At 41.3% G+C, this 21784-nt stretch overlaps 1 protein-coding gene across 1 annotated transcript in view; it reads left to right on the top strand.

Annotated features, from left to right (window-relative positions):
* Positions 1-21784, top strand: part of PKHD1 (PKHD1 ciliary IPT domain containing fibrocystin/polyductin) — a 429330-nt gene that overhangs the window by 181612 nt on the left and 225934 nt on the right. The window contains exons 39-45 of the mRNA XM_024121891.1: positions 1213-1404; positions 4511-4636; positions 7128-7184; positions 7420-7550; positions 16175-16287; positions 17746-17851; positions 19835-19969. Coding sequence (XP_023977659.1) covers positions 1213-1404; positions 4511-4636; positions 7128-7184; positions 7420-7550; positions 16175-16287; positions 17746-17851; positions 19835-19969 — 860 coding nt within the window. The remainder of the gene's footprint in view (positions 1-1212; positions 1405-4510; positions 4637-7127; positions 7185-7419; positions 7551-16174; positions 16288-17745; positions 17852-19834; positions 19970-21784) is intronic.

Below are 21784 nucleotides of genomic sequence, written 5' to 3'. Positions count from 1 at the left end.
GCGTCCGGAGCCTGTGCTCCGCAACGGGGAGAGGCCACAACAGTGAGAGGCCCGCGTGCCGCAAAAAAAAAAAAAAAAAAAAAAAAAAAAAAAAGAGAGAGAGACCATGCTTCTAGGTTTACACCAGTGTAAATCTGTTGTCTCCTAATGGAAAAAAAACCCCTAGTTACACCACAACTTTTAAACATTACTAAACAATTCTAAAAATAAAACAAAATTCATAGACCCTTATTAAAAAAATAATATGTCACTCACCTCTTCTTTGTGTGGGGCTCAAGTATGGGAACAAGGTAGCCAAACACAATAACAAGAGGCCTGGACACTGGAAAACATTATGGATCAATGTCATATATAATCAAAATTGTGACAAAGTGTACAAATATAAAACACCTCTTTATTCACCTCATATATTTGTCCTTTGGGTGCTGGCAAATGACTGTTGAATGGTCCATCATTTGGTATTAGTGACATTTCTTCTTTGGTTTATTAACCTGGATAATAAAGAGTTAATTCAGGAGATGATTTCTTCTCCATCCTGAGGTCAGTCCACACCACCAAATGCCATGTGTCAACACAAAGCGTCTGGACCCTGAGGTCACAGCACTTTGGTAGTTGCATGTGGTACTATGTTCATGCTGTTTGCTGTTCTCACTAGGGGCTCTGCTGGGAAGGAGGCCCTGGTGTGGGGGGCTGCTCAGTCACTCCTCTGGAGCCCTCTGCCATTTCTTCAGTGGCATGATTGCTGTGCCTCCAAACCATAAAGCGGCAAAATATCGGGAAAGCCCCACTGGACATCTCAAGACTAAAAGGAGCCGTGGTTACATTCAGCGCTCACATCTCTTCCCTACAATTATCCACCACGAGAGGGTCGTTTGATTGCACACTCCCTCCGGGGGATCTTTTGGACTGAAATAAGCATCTATTTAGGTTGGGTTTGTGGGTTCTAGTCATCCTCTTTGTGACAGCAGTGAAGGTGATTGATTTGGGGGCTTCTGGAAATAATAGAGTGAAGGCAACATCATGTCCTAGTTATTGGATGTTTTAATTAATAATCCAAAGAGGAGAATCAAAGTAAAAGGGAAGTAAGATTATTAAACGAAATAAACAATCACGGTTTGCCCTTTGTGCCAAGAGTGCCTTTCGTACTGGGAGATTTGTCCCGAAGCATATTGTACGTACTTCTGCTCCCCTTGACTTCGTTCTGTGTTTCAGGTGATTTGCAGAACTGTTTGTATTTCAAAAGTGAGAAGATGCTGGGATCCAGGGATCTGGGGGCCAGAGTCATCATTCAGTCTTTTCCGAAGGAGCCCAGCTGGGTCCAGTTGAAGGGAGTGCAGTTCCGGGACTTGGGGCAAGGCTTCTGTAAGCATGTGAGCTCGCTGACTCTGGTGGGAGCTCTGAGAGGTAAGGAGGCCCAGGCATAACGTCTCATTTTTCTTTCCTCTCCCATATTCTAGACTCTCCATGCAGGGGGTCCTGGTAGGTGGTATGTGGGGACATGGGGGGATCAGAGATGGATAACTATACCCTAGATCTGTGGTTCTCAAACTTTCACATGCCTAAAAAGTCACTTGGGGAGCTTATTAAAATTCTCACTTAGAGACCCTGCTGAGACAAATTCTGATATAAAGTGGGCCTAGAGGTCTGAATTTTTAACAAACCTTCTGATTCTGGAACAAGTAGTCCAAGGAGTACCCTTTGAGAAATGTCACTATAGGTACAACAGATGTGGAGGGAACCACACAAATCCGTGTTTTGAATCCTGCCACTATGATTTACTGGCTTTGTGACTGCAGGCAGATTGACATTGAATAGTGTAAATCATCAATCAAGGCTAGTGGAAAGCACTCCGTGAAGATGTCCTAACGCAGAGGAATCTCCTGCTGGGAAAATGGGAGAGAATGGCTGAGAGCCAGGCACTCTTCCAGGGGTTATAGAGTGGGCAGAGTGTGCAGATCTTGGCCAGACCTGAAGAGATAGGAAGGAAGTAGGAGACATCCAAGGCAGGTGGGAACAAGTAGGTAAAAAAGATCAGAATCAGAAAAGAAGAATATGACCAGATGTACTGATAAAGGCTCTGAGATCAAAGTTGGAGGGATGTGGGAGCATCCAGGGCAAAATGCCAATGCCAGAATCTGATATACAGAGATGAGAGACTTGGGTACAGATGCGGAGTGATGAGGACAGCAGCTCCGTTTCACAGTTATGCTCCCCAGACCTCAGCACACACATATGCAAGCTTTGCCTTCCTTGATAGGGTGGTGCTCTGGGGGTTGATGCCGGGCAAAGCACATCAGGGCGTGTTGGAGGTTCAGGTGGGCCTTGAGAGGAGCTAGGATTTCAACAGGTAATGACAAAGTAATCCTTGAGGTCATTGAAAGCAAGATCCTGGCTAGCCAGCTGCAGCATTTTTTTTTTCTTATTTCAAATCATCTGCATGCCAAGAATGTCTATTTATCCTAATTTTCCAGACCTCTTCCACCTTATTTATTTATTTTTACACCCCTACAGGAGGATGGTTCCTCACATGGCTCTTTCCCTAGTACATTAGGACCCTCAGTATCTTTGTGTCCCTCTCTCTGTTTCTTCGGTCTCATGGTGCTTATGATGCTGAGGAATATTTGATGTGGGCCAGTTCCAGTAGGAGTGAGGGGAGTAGTCACATATGAGTTATCAATGAACTTAATCAACCCCCCCCATCAAAAATTCACTTAATCTGCCTCCTCAACCTCTGCTTCAGAGTACCTGCACTTTTATTTATTTATATACATTAAGTTTTATTTGAAAAAGGGGTCGGTGCTTAACAAAAGTTTGAAATCCACTCAATTAATACATTATCTCCTGTAGGTCTCTGTTAAAATGCAAATGTGTTTCCTGGGAGGGGGAAACCCATTAACGCAGAGGTTAGAGACTTCTGGCATGCTTGCCAAGGAATCCTTTATTGGTTCATGCCGTACAGACTCCCATGACCTGTATGGCCAACTGTCCCCAGTTACTGGAATTGGAGAGTGTTGGAATCTTTGCATGCAAGCTGCTTTTAAACGTTTACCAAGCCCTGACCTCCACCCACAATAGATAGCTCTGTAAACACATTAGTACTTCCTGGTTGTTCAGATGGGCAGGTGTATTCTGATGGAGTGACGTTATGGTGGAGGTCTGGAGTCCGGAAAAGTCTGCAGCAGGCAGTGTTTCCTACGTGAGTGGGTATGGATGGGTTAACTCATTGGTGACTGATGTGAAGGCATCTGGTACTGGGGGAGCTGAGGTCGAGGGGAATCTACAGGCTCTGTGTCTAGGGGACATCACAGTTGAGAATTTTCTTGAGAGTCCCAGTTTAAAAGTCAAATTATTACATAATCCAAAGTCATTTTTCCAATACTTCAAACATTTGGTATTGATATAATCTCTCTCACTACCTAGAAATAATACAAAACTCCTTTTTGAGGATTTATAATTTTACTATCCAAATAATACATTTTTATTATTTTAATGTGAGTTTCCTCCATCAGACTCAAGATACACAAGTTCAGAATTTACTTAGTTTTATTCATCTTTATGTCTCTGGCACAAGGCACACTTCCTGAAATATATAGTTGATACTCAGTAAATATTTATTCATTGATTGATTCAGTCCACATACATTGATTTGGGGATCATAAAATATGCCATGGAGCCAGTGTAATGGTTTTCCTAAAATGTCAATGTCTCTTAATATGGTAGAGGGTATTTCCCCTTCAGTTTCACAAACCACCGTATTCAACGGTGGTTATATTCAATAACTTGGCTATATACCTGAAACATTGTAAATCAACTATACTTCAATTAAAAAAATTACTTCATAGGGCTTTCCTGGTGGTGCAGTGGTTGAGAGTCTGCCTGCCGATGCAGGGGACGCGGGTTCGTGCCCCGGTCCGGGAAGATCCCACATGCCCCAGAGCGGCTGGGCCCGTGAGCCATGGCTGCTGAGCCTGCGTGTCCGGAGCCTGTGCTCCGCAACGGGGAGAGGCCACAACAGTGAAAGGCTCATGTACCGCAAAAAAAAAATTACTTCATAGCTCAGGAAATACCTCTCCTCATGCCAGAGGCAGTTTTCAGAGATCAGTGTTGGTCCATAAACAGTGCTCTTCACATTGTCCTTAACATCTTTTGAGCTGCTGTCCACCATATTGTGATTAGAGTAGATACCAAAGATGACGGCCAGTTGGAAATCTTGACGGCCACGCATTCCTCTGTGGTTTGGCCATACTGTCTCTTTCTCAGGTGGTTTTCTTTACTAACACGTGGTCCTTGGATTCCACGCTCCTTATCTTTGGTATCTTTGAGGTACCTTGGTCTGTGCTGCCCATTTTCTTGATTTGATTTATGCTGCCAACTCCTTATTTCTTGAGTTTTATATGTTGCGTGGGAGAATGTTCTTAGTTATAGTCTAGCTTGCTTTGGAGATGATTAACAGAATGTGAGGAACCTTCGAGATTCCCATCTAATTTTTACCTTCCTCTTTACTGTTCAGGTTCCTACATGCAGGGCTGTACCGTGTGGCGATCTTTCAGCAGAGGCCTCAGCATGTCCAGGACCTTGGGCCTGAAGGTGGAAAGTAACGTGTTCTACGATATTTTAGGCCACACACTGCTGGTGGGTAAGTGAAACAAGCTTGTTTAAATTTGGCATTCTGGTGGAGGACACATCATTTTATAAAAGGAATCATCCCCAAATTTAAATTTCCAATTTGTAAAAACTTTAGCCTCTGATCATTAGAAATAGGCCGTAGTTAAAAATTCTAATTTTAAATGTAGTCATTACTGATTGGCTAACTAAGCTTTACCAATAGGAAACTGATTTTTATTTTTTAAATTTTATTGAGGTATAGTTGATTTACAACGTTGTGTTAGTTTCTTCTGTACAGCAATGACTCAGTTATACATATATATATATATTCTTTTCCATATTCTTTTCCATTATGGTTTGCCACAGGATATTGAATATAGTTCCCTGTGCTATACAGTAGGACCTTTTTGTTTATCCATCCTATAGAATAGTTTGCATCTGCTAATCCCAAACTCCCAATCCTTCCTTCCTCCACCCCTTCCTTGGCAACCACAAGTCTGTTGTTCTCTGTCTCTGGGTCTGTTTCTGAGGAAACTGATTTTTAAAGATGGCATTTCAGTTCAGGTTAATAAATATATAACGGGAGATTTTAAAATTTATTGTCAGTAATTTTAACAACAATTCAAAGTCACATAAATAGGTTTCTGTGCAGTCTCATGGAGTGTCAAACCTGGATGTTGAACAAGGAGTTAAAACTGTTGATTTTTGTTCTTTGCTGCTCTTGTGGCTTGCTGAAGAAGCCCATGTTTCAAGAATCTTCTAAATGGTCACTTGTATCCACTTTTGTTTCCTAAAGTTCATTCCCCTTGCGATGCCTAGAATTATCCTTAACAATCTCAGATTGCATCGTGTCACTCCTCTCCTTAAAGCCCTTTAAAAACTTCTTATTTCTCTTAGAATACAATCCAAAATCCTTACTCTGGCTTAAAAGACTCCCTTAGTGATTTTGCCTTTATTAACCTTGGTACACTTATCCTGCTATTGTCCTCTCCTTGTGTACTCTAACTGCACGGACCTATTTTTTTTTAATTCTTTCCAAAGACCACGCTTTCTCCTGCATCAGGGCCTTTGCACGGCTCTTTCCTTCTGCTCATACCGCTCACTCTCCTCCTGTAAGAGTGTCTCTCCCACACTCCCAAGGCAAGTCTGTCTGTCTGAGCTCTTTTACCAACAATCATTACTTATTGATTTAAAAATTATATATCACGTTTCTGATCATGTGTTTTACCGCCAGATTTCATGTGAACATTGTCCCCTTCGCACTTAACACCTTAACTAGTGCATTTGGAGTTATATTTGTTGAAAGAAGTGAATGTATTAATGAACAACGGGTCTTTGGTTATATCGGAATAAAAAAGCAAATCAGAGGTTGTCACAGAAAGTAAGACTCTAACTGTACTTGTTAGATAGTGTTTTCTATTTAAATAAATTCTGTGATATCATCAGTGAGAAAATGTGTATGTTTCATTTAGGAATGATCTGTTAAGATAAACGCTAGAAAGTTTCTAACCCTGAGAGGGAAACTGTTTAGTGGGAAATTATGGATCATGTAAACTAACTCCTCGAAAAGGCAAAGAGCTAAGGACAATAGAAGTCATCAGGTGAAGGAAAATCTTTTGATTGGAAAAGGACAGCTACAGGGCAGTCAGACTAACATGTGGAGCATTGACTTTGCTTATTCTTACTTTTGTTGCTGTAAGGGAAAAGTTTTTTGAAACCTGGAGCAGAAATTTAGGGAGGTACCCTAACAATATTATTTTAGGAGGAAACAATTATATGGAATAGACATTAACTAGGCAAGGAAGAAAACCTGCAGGAGGAATTTGGCCTTGAGTGCTTGGATATCGTGAATTGGAGGCTCTTGACATCTACTGCATTACAGGTGATGGAATTAGAATATCTGTCAGTGCATTTTAGATAATGTACTCAATCCATGCAAGATGAGTTTGCAAACTCAGACTCATGAAGTGACATGGGAAGCCCAGACACCTAAAGACCTAGAAGAAAGAGGGTCTGTGGGGTTGCTCTGTGTGGATACCACGTAAGTGGCTGATCTCTGTGTAGCACGGCCCGTGCTCTTTTATTCTCTTCTATTTCAAACCTCTGGTTTGACTGTGAGGGTCTCAGGTCTTGTCCAGCCTGTTCATCCAGGACATTCCTGCTCTTCCAGGGGAAGAGAAGGGCATTCAGATGGCTGGTGACCAATTCAAACAGCTAAGGATGGGGCTGGACCTGACACAGGGGTGTGTGACATTTAACTACGAAGACAGACTCTTCCTAAGAAGTAAAACGGTAGATCTATCTCTGTTATTATTTTTTTAATTTAAAATGAGCTTCGGATTCATGATACTCTAGAACTAAAAAGTTCACATAATCTGAATCTGTTTGTCTGGTTTATAGATAAAAACACAACACAAAATCAAAACAAGCCACACCAAAAAAAAAAGAAATAGTATTTCAGCATCTCTCGTTTTCCTGGGTGGCCTGAAACGTGCTGAGCTAACATAATCTTTTGTTCTCAGGTACATCCCCCGAGATAAGGTATATCCCTTGGGAGGTTACTCCTGGAAGAGAAAATGGTAAATATGTAAATTGGTTTTAAAACTGTTACCATCCATTTAAGTCATCATACATTTTATAGACAAGCCTGCTGGCAGTATGTTAGATATCTTAAATTTGTTGAACACACTAGATGTTTATATATATACATATACATATATGCATGATGAGAACTATAACGTGTATTAGTAGAAATAAGAAGGTTGAGCTGAGTACATTTTAATTATGTTGGTGAATCCCCTTTTCTTAAATTAGACTGGTCAGAACAGAGGAATATAATAAGAAACAACGTGATCATCAGTGTTTCTGGCGCCGAGGGACTTTCCAGTACTGAAATGGTGACACCCTCTGGTATCTACATCCGCGATCCCACCAATGTTGTAGAGGTAAGATCTTCAGCTCCCAGGACGGTCAGAAATGAGAGGCATAAAATTCACTCTGGAAGTTATCCAGAGTGGCAGCATCAGTGGTGTGGTAAGCAGCATCTACTAGCTGCACAATGGTAACAGGAAACTACTTTATGATTTTGGGTTAAACAGTGCTTTAGGATAAATGCTATCACTTCCCTCAGAATTCCTGTGAACACCCTTTGAAGCAATATTTATACAAAGCAAAACAAAGTAGATATTGATTATTTTCTGGTAATTTAGATTAATGCAAACTAAAATATCTCCCTGAGCCATCTGCTGTAGTTGCTGAATTTGGTCTCGATTCCAATAATAATTACTTACTAAATCTTCACTATGTTACTATACTAATGTGGTCATATTGTTGCCCTTTAAGAGTGTTCAAAACTGAGGGTCAGCAGAGTCATGAGTTGTGTGAGATCACATCACATTCCAGGATGAATGAATTACATTTGACCCTTGAACAGCACGGGTTTGAACTGCATGGGTCCACTTACACTCGGATTTCTTTCAATAGTAAATATTACACTACCACACTATCCACAGTTAGCTAAATCCTTGGACGTGGAACCATGGACACCAAGGGATCATATATATGGAAGGTGGACTATAAATTATATGCGGATTTTTGACTGCGTAGAGGGTTGGCACTCCCAACCCCTGCATTGTTCAAGGGTCAGCTATACACTCTGATGGCCTTGTTTTTTTTATCCCATTATTTAATACAACTTAACATTACTTCTTGGTAAATTTCTCTCTAAACACTTTAAGAAATTAATTTTTCTGGTAGTTTAACCATAGATCCGTGAATGAGGAATTGCATCAGAGTAGTGGGAAGGCCATTTAGTTTCTTCTTTTCCAATAATTTTGTCCCATGGACCATCTATGAAAGGGTTAAGGGTCTCACTCTTCAGGACTCGGTTCCGAGTACCCACTGTGTCATGACAGTTTGCCAAGTTTCTGAGGACCGGAGAGAAGGAAGAAGGAACTTCTCCCTCTCTGATCATCTGTTTTTAATTACCTTCAGCTGAATAATAAAAGTCATGGCTATCTCCTCAACCCTCCGCCAGACTCTTAATTACCTTTATTCCAAGCACAGTGCTTACACACTATTTTCGGTGCCTAATGGGGGCAGCTAATGTGCCAGTGAGGACAGGAGGCAGCAGTGCATGGATTGAAGGAAACCAACCTGTAGACGCAGAACAATGAGAGTGACGTTTAACTTGTTGGTGACCACAGGGCTTGTTGCACAATTATGCCAGCAAGCTTTGGGGACTAAAGAGTTATGTTTTTGCCTAGTTTCTTGGGTAACATAATCTTGATTACTCTGAAGTAGTAGACCCTCAGGGTTGCCCAGGTCATTTTCCTTCAGGAGGCTGGAATGTATCTAAATCCCACATTGAGTGTCAGAGGTGCTGCCTGGCTTTGCTTCACTGGGTAGCTCATTGCCTCCTGGGTGGGTGTTCTGGCCACTACTTGACTAGTAAGAAATGAGCTGATGAGCAGTTACCACAGAGAACAGTATGGAGGCCCCTTAAAAAACTAAAAATAGAGTTACCATATGACCCAGCAATCCCACTCCTGGGCGTATATCTAGTTCGAAAAGATACGTACACCCCAGTGTTCATAGCAGCACTATTTGCAATGCTTCCAAGACATGGAAGTGACCTAAGTGTCCATCAACAGATGAATGGATAAACAAGATGTGGTATATATATATATATATATAAAATGGAATATTACTCAGCCATAAAAAGAATGAAACAATACCATTTGCAGCAACATGGATGGACCTAGAGATTATCATACTAAGGTGAAGTAAGTCAAAGAAAGAGACAAATACCATATGATATCACTTATATGTGGGATCTAAAAAAAATGATACAGAAGAGCTTACTTACAAAACAGAAACAGACTCACAAACAGAAAACAAGCTTATGGTTACCAAGGGGGAAAGGGGGGAGCGGGGTGAATTAGGAGTTTGGGATTAACAGATACCAGCTACTATATATAAAGTGGATAAACAACAAGGACCTACTGTATAGCACAGAGAACTATATTCAGTATCTTGCAATAGTCTATAATGGAAAAGAATCTGAAAAAGAATATATATATATATGTATATATATATACACATACATATATATATGTATATATAACTGAATCACTTTGCTGTACACCTGAAACTAACACAAAACAAACAAGCAAAACAAAACAAAAGAAATGAGCTGGCTATATAGGTGCAGAGAACCGGAGAGCCGCCTACAAACTTATAGGTCACTTGAGTCTTTGCAGACTGACCTGCAGAACGGTGCCTAGAAAGCAATGAAAAATTTGAGCACCAAACAAATTGTTTGTTCTCTGTTAGAAGCCTTCCCTTTCCATCCATTTACTTTCTTCCTCTTATTACTTTACCACTTTACAAAATTGAAAAATAATACAATGCATGTGTTTGGAGAATGAGATTTTAGTTAAGCTGGTAATGTAAATTCATTAAGTATATTCATTAGGTAAATTCCTGACATTTTCATCTTCAATGATCTTAAAATTCTGTAGTTCTCTTTTCATTAACTTATTAACTTTTAGACCTTAGCACAGCATCTGAAATGTAATAGTTGCTCAGTAAAAATTAATGAAATATAATGAATGAATGGCTGTAGGTATAATTCCATAATCAAAGAATAGGGGGAAGAAAAAGTAAAATACAGAATAGATTCCAAGATCCCACAATCATTTTGATGACTGACAAGTAAAATGTTTCATCTGTGTCAGCATTTAGATCCTGTGGAATTCACCTCTCAGTGTTAAATTTTGCACAGTCCTCTCCAATTTTGCAGCTGCGCCACTGGGGTTCCACTGTGCTGTCTCTTTCATAGTCTATTGTCTGGAGTGTGCCACAACCAAGGACATAGGTGTGACTGGGAGTATGTGTCAGAACCTAAAAATCAGCCACTTCTCTTAGTGCCAGCGAAGGTCATTTCAGTCAGTGGGCAAACAGTAAGCTAGTGTTTATTAGGTGTGTCCTATGTGGATGATACACAGAGTGCTTTGAAAAATATATTTTAGAAATATATTTCTATCCCAAAGTGATAATAAGGAGGCTACAACAACAATGATAAGGGTGGCAGTGGTAGTGGTGAGGGGTGTGTGTGTGTGTGTGTGTGTGTGTGTGTGTGTGTGTGTGTGTGTGAGAAACCTCTCCTCTTCCAGTGTTGCTCCGATGCTCAAGAGAGAGATATCCCTTATATTGTGAGGAACTGTCTCACGGGGCATGGCGTTTATGTTCTGTTCTGTGAGTGGTTCAGAGCTGACTGCCCCTTAAGAGGGTGGAGCCAAGCCTTGCATGTGCTCAGTATTTGTGACCCCTTTACCCACCTTGCTTTTCAGTTTCCTTGCAGTTTGGCAAAACATTTTTTTAAAGCCACTGTATTACTGTGATGCATTAGGCTATTTCTTTTTTAAACTTTTAATTTTGAAATAAGTTTAGACTCAGAAGTTGCAAAAATAGAACAGAGAGTTCCTGTGTGTCCTTCCCCCAGCTTCCCCCAATGGTAACATAACCATAACCATTGCCATAGAGCAATGACAAAACCTGGAAATGGACATTTGGGACAAGACTGTTATGTAAATGAAAGTCCTTATTTAGACGTGAAGGTGACCTAATCCTAGTGGCTGGGCAACCAATCCAGAAAGCCTAAACCCTCTCTCCTACATACAGAAGTTGACCTTAAAATCTCTGGCCTGGGGCTTCCCTGGTGGCGCAGTGGTTGAGAATCTGCCTGCCGATGCAGGGGACACGGGTTCATGCCCCGGTCCGGGAAGATCCCACATGCCGCGGAGCGGCTGGGCCCGTGAGCCATGGCCGCTGAGCCTGCGCGTCTGGAGCCTGTGCTCCGCAACGGGAGAGGCCACAAAAGTGAGAGGCCCGCGTACCAAAAAAAAAAAAAAAAAAAAAAAAAAAAAAAATCTCTGGCCTGGCAGGTAGGCAGGAAGAAACGGAACTGATCCTTAATTAAGTCTCTGCAGTTATTTGTGGTTGTATATTGTTCCTGGAATGCTCGGACACAGGGCCTAGAACCAAATCCTCTGCCCAGTGCATGGAATTCACCTGGGCTCCCAGGAAGCCGTCTTTACAGTGCACTCGCCATCAACCCTGCTTGGTATAAGGGGATTTCAAGTGCGATATTCCTTTTTAGTTTTCATAGCCACAAATGGTCTGCCTGCCTCTCTGTCCAGGCTGCTGCCAAGCCAGGTCCAGGGCAGTTTTTCTGAGAAGCAAAACCTGAGCTTTGTGCCTTCTTGCTAGTGAGGACTCAACATGATATTCCCATCTGAATGTATGAGGAACTTGGAATATTCCTTTGTATACTCCTTAGATAGGCTTTGCATGCATCACCTTGCAGTGTCCGGAGCACTTCATTTCCAGGCTGTCTCCCCACCGCACTCCAGCATCTGAGTCTCTGACTCCGTTATAGGTGTTTCTTATCTGTCCAGAGGCTTCGTCTTTCCAGGAGACATAACCTGTGTTGACCTCAGGCTGGAAGGTCTTTGCTCTCCATCAGCGAGAGACTCTTCACTCCCAGAGCTCCAGAATATCCCATGTGTCTGTGGGCATTGGACATTTCCCATGACCAGACCCCTGTTTAGAACAGCCAACAGAAACCCCCTGAAGACCAGCCCTTTGAAAACATCCATTTAATTTGAGGGGAATTTGTTCTGGTTTGTGAATCAATTTTGTAAGGAATTCTGTGTTTAAAGGCCGATTTCAGCTCTCTAGCCCTCTCCACTCAACAGCTAATGTATATTTAAGAGCTGCCTGAAGGGTTAACTCACTTTTTTTTTAGTGACTACAGATGCACACCACAAGGAACTGGCTTACTTGGGCAGTTAATTTCTCTCTGGAATTTCTCTTGCTTGAATGTCCGTAATACATTGACTTCCGCAAAGAATTGATTTCCACACAAAATTCCCTGCTTGCCTTAAACCCTTCCCCACAAGCCGCCGGCTGCCTGCATACATATGTGGTTTCTGCTCACAAATCGTTTGTAGCATACCCAACTGGAATGCAGAGTAAAAAGGACTGGAAAGTAATGTCATCTGACTGTTCAAGTGCTTCTTTTAAAAGAAAAGTGAGCCTTATTGGCTAACAGAAGACCAAAGTTGCTATATCCTGCCCAACTATAAATGCCCTTGGAAAGCATTTATATATGACCACCCAGATGCTCCAAAAATACTGTTGACACAAGGGAAGATGATTCAACAAATCTGTTCATTCATTCAAAATACATGCTCTCTGAGCACCTGTATGGCCAAGATGATGAATAAGGATGAAGTCCTTGAAATATATTCTGCATATGTTTGAATCTTTGCCTTCCTCGTGGAGTCATGGTAATGAATTAGCATCTTGTTGGTAATGAAATAGAGGTGTACGTCCAAGCGTGATGATCATTTCTAGCCTCTAGTGCACCTTTCTTTTTTTTTGGCTGTGCTGCGAGGCATGTGGGATCTTAGTGCCCTGACCAGGGATTGAACCCAAACCCCCTGCAGTGGAAGTGCAGAGACCTAACCACTGGACCGCCGGGGAAGTCCCAGTGCACCTTTCTTATTGTTTGTATACTTGCAGAAAAGGTGGGTGTTTCAGAAGCCCCCATTCCCTAACCCTCAATTCTTATATACTCATGGCCTTTCTCGTGGCTCATGGGGGTGGTAGAGACACAGCCACTCAACGCCGGCTATGTGGAAGGTGGAGCTCCATATGTGCTTCCCCGAGGAAGGTTCCAGTTGTGTAATCATAACAGAATCAACAGCCATATTACTTGCTTGTGTTTCTATGAGGGCACTTGTATTTGGTGCTTCTATTGGATGCTTGTATTTGCCAGCCCAATGACAGTGATTATTCCAAAACTGAGGATCATAAGTGCATGTCTTGTTTTCTAGCACGAGGGAAGAATTGAGATAACTGATTCAATGCCAATAAGTGTTCTTTGGGGGAGTGTCTAGTGGCAGATTTGGTTGTTTAAAAAGATATAAATACCCTCCCAGTAAAAACTGTCAAAGTATTCTTATTGTAATTAACCATGTTTTTTTATATTTAGGTTGGTCTTTCCATCAAAATTTGGAGATGGGATACTGGAAAGTGGGTATGGGTTATTTCAAAACAAGTTAAGACTTTAGACATTTTTTTTTTTTAACCATGCTTGTATTAACATTTGGGGCCTCTCACATTTGTGAGAGGCTGTCCTCTATATAACAGCATCACTGGTCTCTATCCACTTACTACTAGTAAAACCCCTCTCCCTCTGAGTGTGACAATGTAAACGGTCTCCAGAGATTTCCAGATGCTCTCTGGGGAACAATATCATCCCTGGCTGACTACCACAGCTCCAGCCTCTGCCACCCCAAGATAACTGGGGTCCTAGAGATGGCCCGGGTGTCCTGAAGTCACGTTAGCATCTTGAATAGTGATTCAGCTTCATATTCAATGATGTCCAAAAGTCACTTTTAGTATGTGGTAAGACATGTGATTGGAATTTTAAGTGGCCTCAGAAGATTGGAGAAATGCTTAGAATCCGAAACAATGAAGTGCAGTAAAGAATGGGCCACTAGTGCACAAAGAAAGAAGGCGTTCTGTAATGGAGTGAAAGAGGAGGCATGGCTGGTGGATTACAGATACCCAGGGTGAGAGAGCCTTCAGTGCCCACAGTGAACTACCGGCTGGTGTTCAGGAAACGGTACCTGTGGTTGTGTCAGCAAGTGCTGGCTCCCCTGGCCAGGTCCCAGCTGCTGCCTGCTGGCCAGGCCGCCCGTCTCAGTGTCAACTCTGGCCCTCATTCATACTTCCCCAGAGGCTGACGGCCTCCAGGTGCTGGGGTGCTGGTTCCTTCTCTCACATAAGCCAGGAGTTGAGTATTGTTTGTTTTAAAACATCCTATTTCAGTTTTTCTTCCATACCGACTTTGCTTGCCTCTGTGTGCTTGTGCGTATGTGTGTTTGTGTGTGTGTGTGTGTGTGCACATGCGTGTGGAACATGTGGCACTCGCAGAGAGGAACAGACTTCTAAAATCCCCTTCTGTAGGGAGTACTGCTATATAATGACTGCCAGTGGGTCACCCAGGTTCAGAGGACTGCCTTTAATAATACCTAAAGTCCTTTCATTTAAGAATTAAAGCCAATAAAATATTAGTCTAGAATGGCTGAAGCTATGGGATGAAATGAGTTTGCTAACCAAAGGATAAGCAGAGAACAGCTATGATTCAAAGGGTGTGATTGTGGTCTTTGGTCTTAATCCTTACTCACAGTGTAGTATAATAAACTCCTCGAGCTCTCTAAAAGGCTGGGAGGAAGAGCTCTGTCCTTGAGTGGGTCAGAACTTCCTCTTTCAGTTCTAACCCTTTTCTGTGTCTCATCCCAACGTGCATATCCCTTACCATCTGCATTGATATTAAATAACCATTGCAGATAATCTCAGTTTTTTTCTTCTGTTCAAAGGATCAGAGAGAACACTCTGTGGAGACTTGGCTTTAGGGACGACTTTGCTCCTGAGGTTTTTTTTTTTTTTTTTTTTTGCGGTATGCGGGCCTCTCACTGTTGCGGCCTCTCCCATTGCGGAGCACAGGCACCGGACGCGCAGGCTCAGCGGCCATGGCTCACGGGCTCAGCCGCTCCGCGGCATGTGTGATCTTCCTGGACTGCAGCACGAACCCGCGTCCCCTGCATCGGCAGGCGGACTCTCAACCACTGCGCCACCAGGGAAGCCCAACTCCTGAGTCTTTTTTACACACTAAAGAGGAGAGCTTGTATGAAGTGACACAAGTAAGCTTCTCACTGTGGAATTTTACAAGGACATTTTAACATGAGATGCCAGCTATTGAGGTGGACAAAGTACAGTCAAATTGAACTGCCTGGAGGAAGAGGAATGAGCATATATATATATATATTTTTAGATTTACAATGTTGTGTTTAATTTCTGCTGTACATCACAGTGACTCAGTTACGCATATGTATATTCTCTTTCATATTCTTTTCCATTATGGTTTATCACAGGATATTGAATATAGTCTTCTGTGCTATACAGTAGGACCTTGTTGTTTATCCATTTTATGTATAATAGTTTGCATCAGCTAATCCCAGACTCCTAATCCTTCCCGCTCCCCCACCCCTTGGCAACCACAAGTGTGTTCTCTATGTCCGTGAGTCTGTTTCTGTTTTGTAGATATGTTCATTTGTGTTGTATTTTAGATTCCACATATAAGTGATATCATACGGTGTTTGTCTTTCTCTGTCTGACTTACTTCACTTAGTATGATAATCTCTAGGTCCATCCATCCATGGTGCTGCAAATGGCATTATTCCATTCTTTTCAATGGCTGAGTAATATTCCATTGTATATGTATGTGTGTGTGTGTGTGTGTGTATCTATATATATCTATATAGATACACACCACATCTTCTTTATTGGAATGAGTATTTTTGAACCAAGGTATATCAATATACCTTGGCAGGAAGTAGGTGAAAACGCAGAATGAGCACATAGAAGAGTGTTTCTTTCCAGCAGCCTTATTGTAATGGACTGACTATGATTTAACTATCCTTAATTTCCATAGGGAAACAGGGTGTGTGCTGCTGGCTATGGCTACTTTTTTCACCTTGTGACCAACCAAACATCCCAAGCTCCACTTCTCTCCTTTACCCGGAACAGTGCATATGCTTGTACGAGGTAACTTGGGGGAAGTTCATCTACATTTTGGGCGTAAGCCTTATGATTTAACATTTTTTTGCACAACACTCACAGAGAGGGTTGTGTAATGCTTGGCATCCATGTGAGATTTGATGATGTGTCTGAGTGAGCATCTTGGATCGTAAATTTGGTGGTGAAGGGAAGGGAAAGAGAGAGAGGTCACTTGAAGGGGCATAGGACAGAGGGTACCTTTTCTGGCCAGAGGAGAATTCAATGGAGAGATGAATTAAACTCTCAACAGACTGGGGGCACCTGGGAAGCCAGAGTGCCTGAGCTCAGGAGCTGAGTGGGGAGATGAAGTTTGGAGAAGAGGCTCTTTGCCTGTGACTTGCACACTGTGAGATGAGAGGGTCTCGTTCAAAGTCTTTGCTATTTAGAGGATAAGGTCGTCTGCTAAGAGCAAGGACTGGGAAACATGGGAAAAATGTGAACTTCAGAATCAGTCAGGCCCCGATTCAAATCTGGACTTTGTCTGAGTAAACTGCCTTTTTTTTTTTTTAAAGAGTTAGATCCCTTATTTGTGAAATAGGGACAGATCTCTAGTGAAAGTTTGATGTGAAAATTAGAGATGACTTCTATAACGCACCTAAGAGAATATCTCGAATACGGTAGGAACTCAATAATTGATATAAATAATTCTATTAAACAGTTTATTTATTATTATTATTTTTTTGGCCATGCAGTGCGGCATGCGAGATCTTAGTTCCCCGACCAGGGATTGAACCCACGCCCTCAACAGTGAAAGTATGGAGTCCTAACCACTGGACTGCCGGGGAATTCCTCGATATAAATAATTCTGATAGTAGTTATGTTAATAATAGTGAAATAATACTGCAATGATAGGAAATGATAAGGAGAGTGGAATAAGGATTAAGCACCATTGCTCCGCCATGTTGAAGTGCCGGCTGAGGCTAGAATTAGTACATGTGTCATGAAATTATTATTAAGATTGTGAAGTTTTTAATCTAGCAGCTCTCAGCAGCCCTGGGGTGTGAGGGGAGAAGGTATCCAAAATACCACAATGCTAAGGCATTTCAGGGAGAAGCACAAAAGTTGCAAGGATTGCAGGGGCTGGTATCTGCTGTCTTAGCAAAGGGATGGATCTAGAAGGGACTGATGGTAGAGTGAGGCTCGTGTTCTGAAGGGCTAGGCAGGGGTGTCCCCAGGCTCCTAGGAAGGGGATGAATCTAGAAGGGCTGAGAGAATGGAATGGGACCATGGCAATCTGTGTCTTGTTGAGATCCAGGAGCAGGTCACAGAGGGTGACAGAAAGGAAAGGCTGAGGGTTAGGCAATGACAGTCAGAGAGAAGGCTCGCAAGTCTCCTCTTCACTCTCCTTTATTAAGTACCTTTAGTTTCATATTTTCCAATGAGGAAAAAGTGACACATTTGGAATGCAGAAATTGGCTGAATTTCACTCTTTATCTTTCTTCCTAGGTGTGGCCTCTTTGTATACCCTAAGTTTCAGCCAACTTGGGATAATGGCACTGGTCCCACCCTGTTCCAAAATTTCACGGTTTGGGGAAGTGCAGGTGGTGCCCAGGTAGGTTTCTTTAGTTTTTTGCTCTTGTGGTGATTTATTGTGCATCTCTACTTAAAGGGGGATGATTTGCTGTTGGGGGAGCATTGCGATATTCTCACAGCTTTAAGGAGCCAACAGCATCATAGGTGTGTGTGAAATAGTTGTTGCATGAACAGATTCCTAGTCAGTAAGCCAAGGTTAGTTCATTGCCTGTGTGGCGATTTTCCAGCAGCTCTAATAGGGAACAACAGAATGGTAGAGATTTGCAACCAAGAAAGATCATAGGGGTCATCTGTTCTTCCCCTCACATGCCTATTTAGAGAGAAAAAATTAAGGTTCAGAAAGTAAAGGGATTTGCCAAAGGTCACACAGTTTGTTAGCAGCAAAACCAGGTGCAGAAGCCAGACTCCAAAATTTGTGCATTTGATACCCTAATATCCTGAATAGTACATGTTTCACTTGTAAGGAAAAGTGCTGTTCATCACTGAAACACAAAAAGTCCAGCTCATGGTGGCATTCTTACCTTCATCAATGAGCCAAATTTTCTCCTATTTTCCTTGAAAGGAAACAATGTTCATGTTATCCATTTAATTTTCATTATTTCAGTGATGTCTTATAAGAAAGCTTTGTATGCTCACTATTACCAGCACCATATAAAAATTATCCAGGGTCACTGTTTGGTGCTACACAGAGAAAATTACATACATTTGGTCTCTGCCACGTAGAAATAGGGAGCTTAAGATACACAGATGAAGAAATATATCTATAGGGCATTCAGTAAATAGAATAAAAACATATAATTAAGTCACAGTAAGAAAGTTAGGCATTTATTTCACATATCCAACGTAAGGAGAACTATTTGGGAAAGTCCCAAAATACAAAATTGGGTTAGCTAACAGGAAGAATCCCTATTGTATTAAGTATTTTCTTCTCATTATATTTGATAAAGTACTTTGTTTCCCATAAGCATTATAAATATAGAGGTGACAAATCCCTCTTTTGCAGGGAAGCAAATCGTGCCTTGCAGAAGGGCTGATGCCTGTAATTAGGTAACAACTGTTGTCAAGTTATCAGTTCAGATCGTACCTATTTTGTGTACATAAACGTGTCTTCAAAGATCTATCATTTTATAAAAGCCGTCAGCACATACATAGTGGGAAATGCAAGCTATTCAGTTCTTGAAAATTCAAGCACAAAGACTGGTCGACAAGTAGAAGCACCATACTGTGATAAATCAAGGCTTCCTTGGCCTTAATTAATAGGAAACTCCCACTTTAAGGTAGGAATGTAAGCATGACACTAAATTGGTAAACAAAGAGGCGACTGTGTAAGGTTAACTGGTAGTCCTAACAGCACCCTGATTTTCAGGGTGGTTGAGCTGAGGCCTAGGAAAAGTTAAATGTCTTGCCCAAGATCACATAATTAGTTAATATGAGTGCTAGGTAAAAACCAAGGGCTCTATCCTCCAAGCTAGTGTGATTCAACTTTAACAAGCTCATTTTGTTAATACTTGATCCTTGTTTAGGGCCACTAGCCCAAGCTGTCATCATTATATATGCATATAACATATTTTGAGTCTGTAGTCATGCTGAATTACTTATTTCATATTTACAATTTTCTGACAATATTAGTAAACATATACAACACCGAGGAAAATGTTAAGTACTGGAGTTCTTGGATGCTCTGTTTTTCTCCGTTAATTTTGTGTTACTTGACAGTTGCAAGTTTACTTTAGGTACATGAAGAATTCACATTGACCTTTTAATGCATCAATTGTTAGGAGGAGAAATGAAAAGTACAGAGGGGATGTTACCAAAGGGGACTAGTTAGTGCTGACCTCACGGCAACTTTGGGATGCCCGCACAGATATTGATGGACAAAAGCTGCTTAAATATGGTATAGCATGCTTGTTTATACTTCATCAATAATTAAAGAAGCTACAGGAAGTCTGCAAGAAAACCTGAGCCTCAGACCTTTGACATAATATATGCTGTTGTTTTATAGATTTTTAGAAGTAGCAATCTTCACCTGAAAAACTTCCAGGTTTATGCATGCAGAGATTTTGGAATTGACATCTTGGAAAGTGATGCAAATACTTCAGTTACTGACAGCTTATTACTTGCTCATTTTGCCCCCAAGGTAAGTGCCTTCGTGTGATTCTTTTATGTTGTCCATCAAAACAGAATTGCATGTGTTGGGTCCCCTGGTAATCCAGGATATGTAATTTAAATAGCATTCTTTAGTAAATCTTGTATTTAATTGGTCAAATTTGGAGGAGCTTTTGATTTGTAACAGTGGTGATATTTATCATAAAATTCAAATATACACAAGATTTCCATGTTATGTGTCCATGTACATCACAAAAGCCCTGAGTGGTTCGTAGAACTGTTATTTGTTTGAGATCTAGCATTATTGTCCATACAATTCAATGATAAGCCTAATAATTTTAGGGTCATTTACTCTAACTTCACAAGGATTATGAGGTGATTCCATATCGTCTTTGTGCATCTGTGGTTTGCCAAGTTTCGACATCAACATTTTGTTCATAGGGTTCTTACTCTATTTAGGGTCCCTGCCCCAGAAAAAAAGGTGATATAATTTATATTGTTTGCTTAATATACTAGGGTTTCTTATGTGATTCCCTAATACTTGCCTCAGTGTGGGTTTCTACATGATAAACATCAACCTATAGATGACTTCCCTGCCACTGCATAGCCAGGGGCCCAGAATGTAGGTGAGCCTTAGAGGACTTCCTGGATAAGAAGTACTAGTTCTCAAGGGAAGTCCATGGCTGCCATTGGCTTCAGACCTATAATGGGTCCCCCAAGTTCTTTTTCTTGAAGGAGTTACATGAATATTAGTGTCACATTGTCAGAATAATCATAGATGGAAGGGACCTAGAGTACTTCTGGGGACCAAGGAAAGAGCATTCTCTTTAGTTTGTTCCTGAATGCTTTGATCAACTGATATTTAAATGATAATTATTGACTTTCATACTTCCCTTGACTATTTCATAGCTATAGATACAAACATTAAGAGTAAAAAAATCATTTTCTTACTAAGCTACATTTTCCTATATTTAATTCTCCAACTTCCTTCATTACTTCTCTTCTGAACCATTCTTTTCAGGAGGGAAATACCTGCCAGTTTTTCCTTTTATCTGAAAGGATTACCACCTTGAGAGGTTATTCTTCTTTTCAGGTTGCATAGTTTTCAAGAGAGCATGGGACCCAGATTTAGATTCTGTGGTACTGGTTGACCCAGGCCCTTAAATATCTCCGAAATAACCATAGAGAAGATACTAAAAACAAAATGCCCATCAAGCTGAGGAAATAACTGTCCTGGCAAATTAATGTCACAACATCCTAACTGATGCTAGATAGACATCATAATTAATGGGAGAGTGACATAAGTTAAGAGATAGATTATGACAAAAGGGTGCTTATCATGAGATAACAAAAAATAATCTCACCCCTGGGGTGTGATTCACCAGCAAGGTAATGCAACTGAGGGCTTCTGAGTCTCCTAACAAGTAAGTGCAGAACCAAAGTCCCTGGATGGGAAATGTTAAACAGCTTGTTCTAGGAAAGGTCTAGATCTTGGTTAGGCATCCAAATCATAAAACCATGCAACTTTAGAGGTAAATATTACCTAAGAGTTGGTCTAGTTAGAACTCCTGAATTTACAGGTAAAGAAATGGAGGCTTTGGGAAGTCAAATGATAGCCCAAAATCATGCCCAGTATTGTGGAGCTAGGACCACCTGGATATCTTCCCACGCCTGGTCTGATACTCGTTTAATTACACATGGAAAATGGCTTTGGCAATAGCATTTATTAGTGCCTACTCCAGTATTCTCTGAAGTGTTTTTCTTTGAAGGCTGGTCCCAAGAGAGGCTCTGAGAAAAGAAAGATTCTTATGTTAATTACATACAGGATATGCTGTTTACCATCCCT

Source organism: Physeter macrocephalus, chromosome 18, assembly GCF_002837175.3.
Source record: "Physeter macrocephalus isolate SW-GA chromosome 18, ASM283717v5, whole genome shotgun sequence".
In the NCBI taxonomy this organism is placed as follows: Eukaryota; Metazoa; Chordata; class Mammalia; order Artiodactyla; family Physeteridae; genus Physeter; species Physeter macrocephalus.
This window is presented reverse-complemented; position numbering and strand designations above follow the sequence as displayed.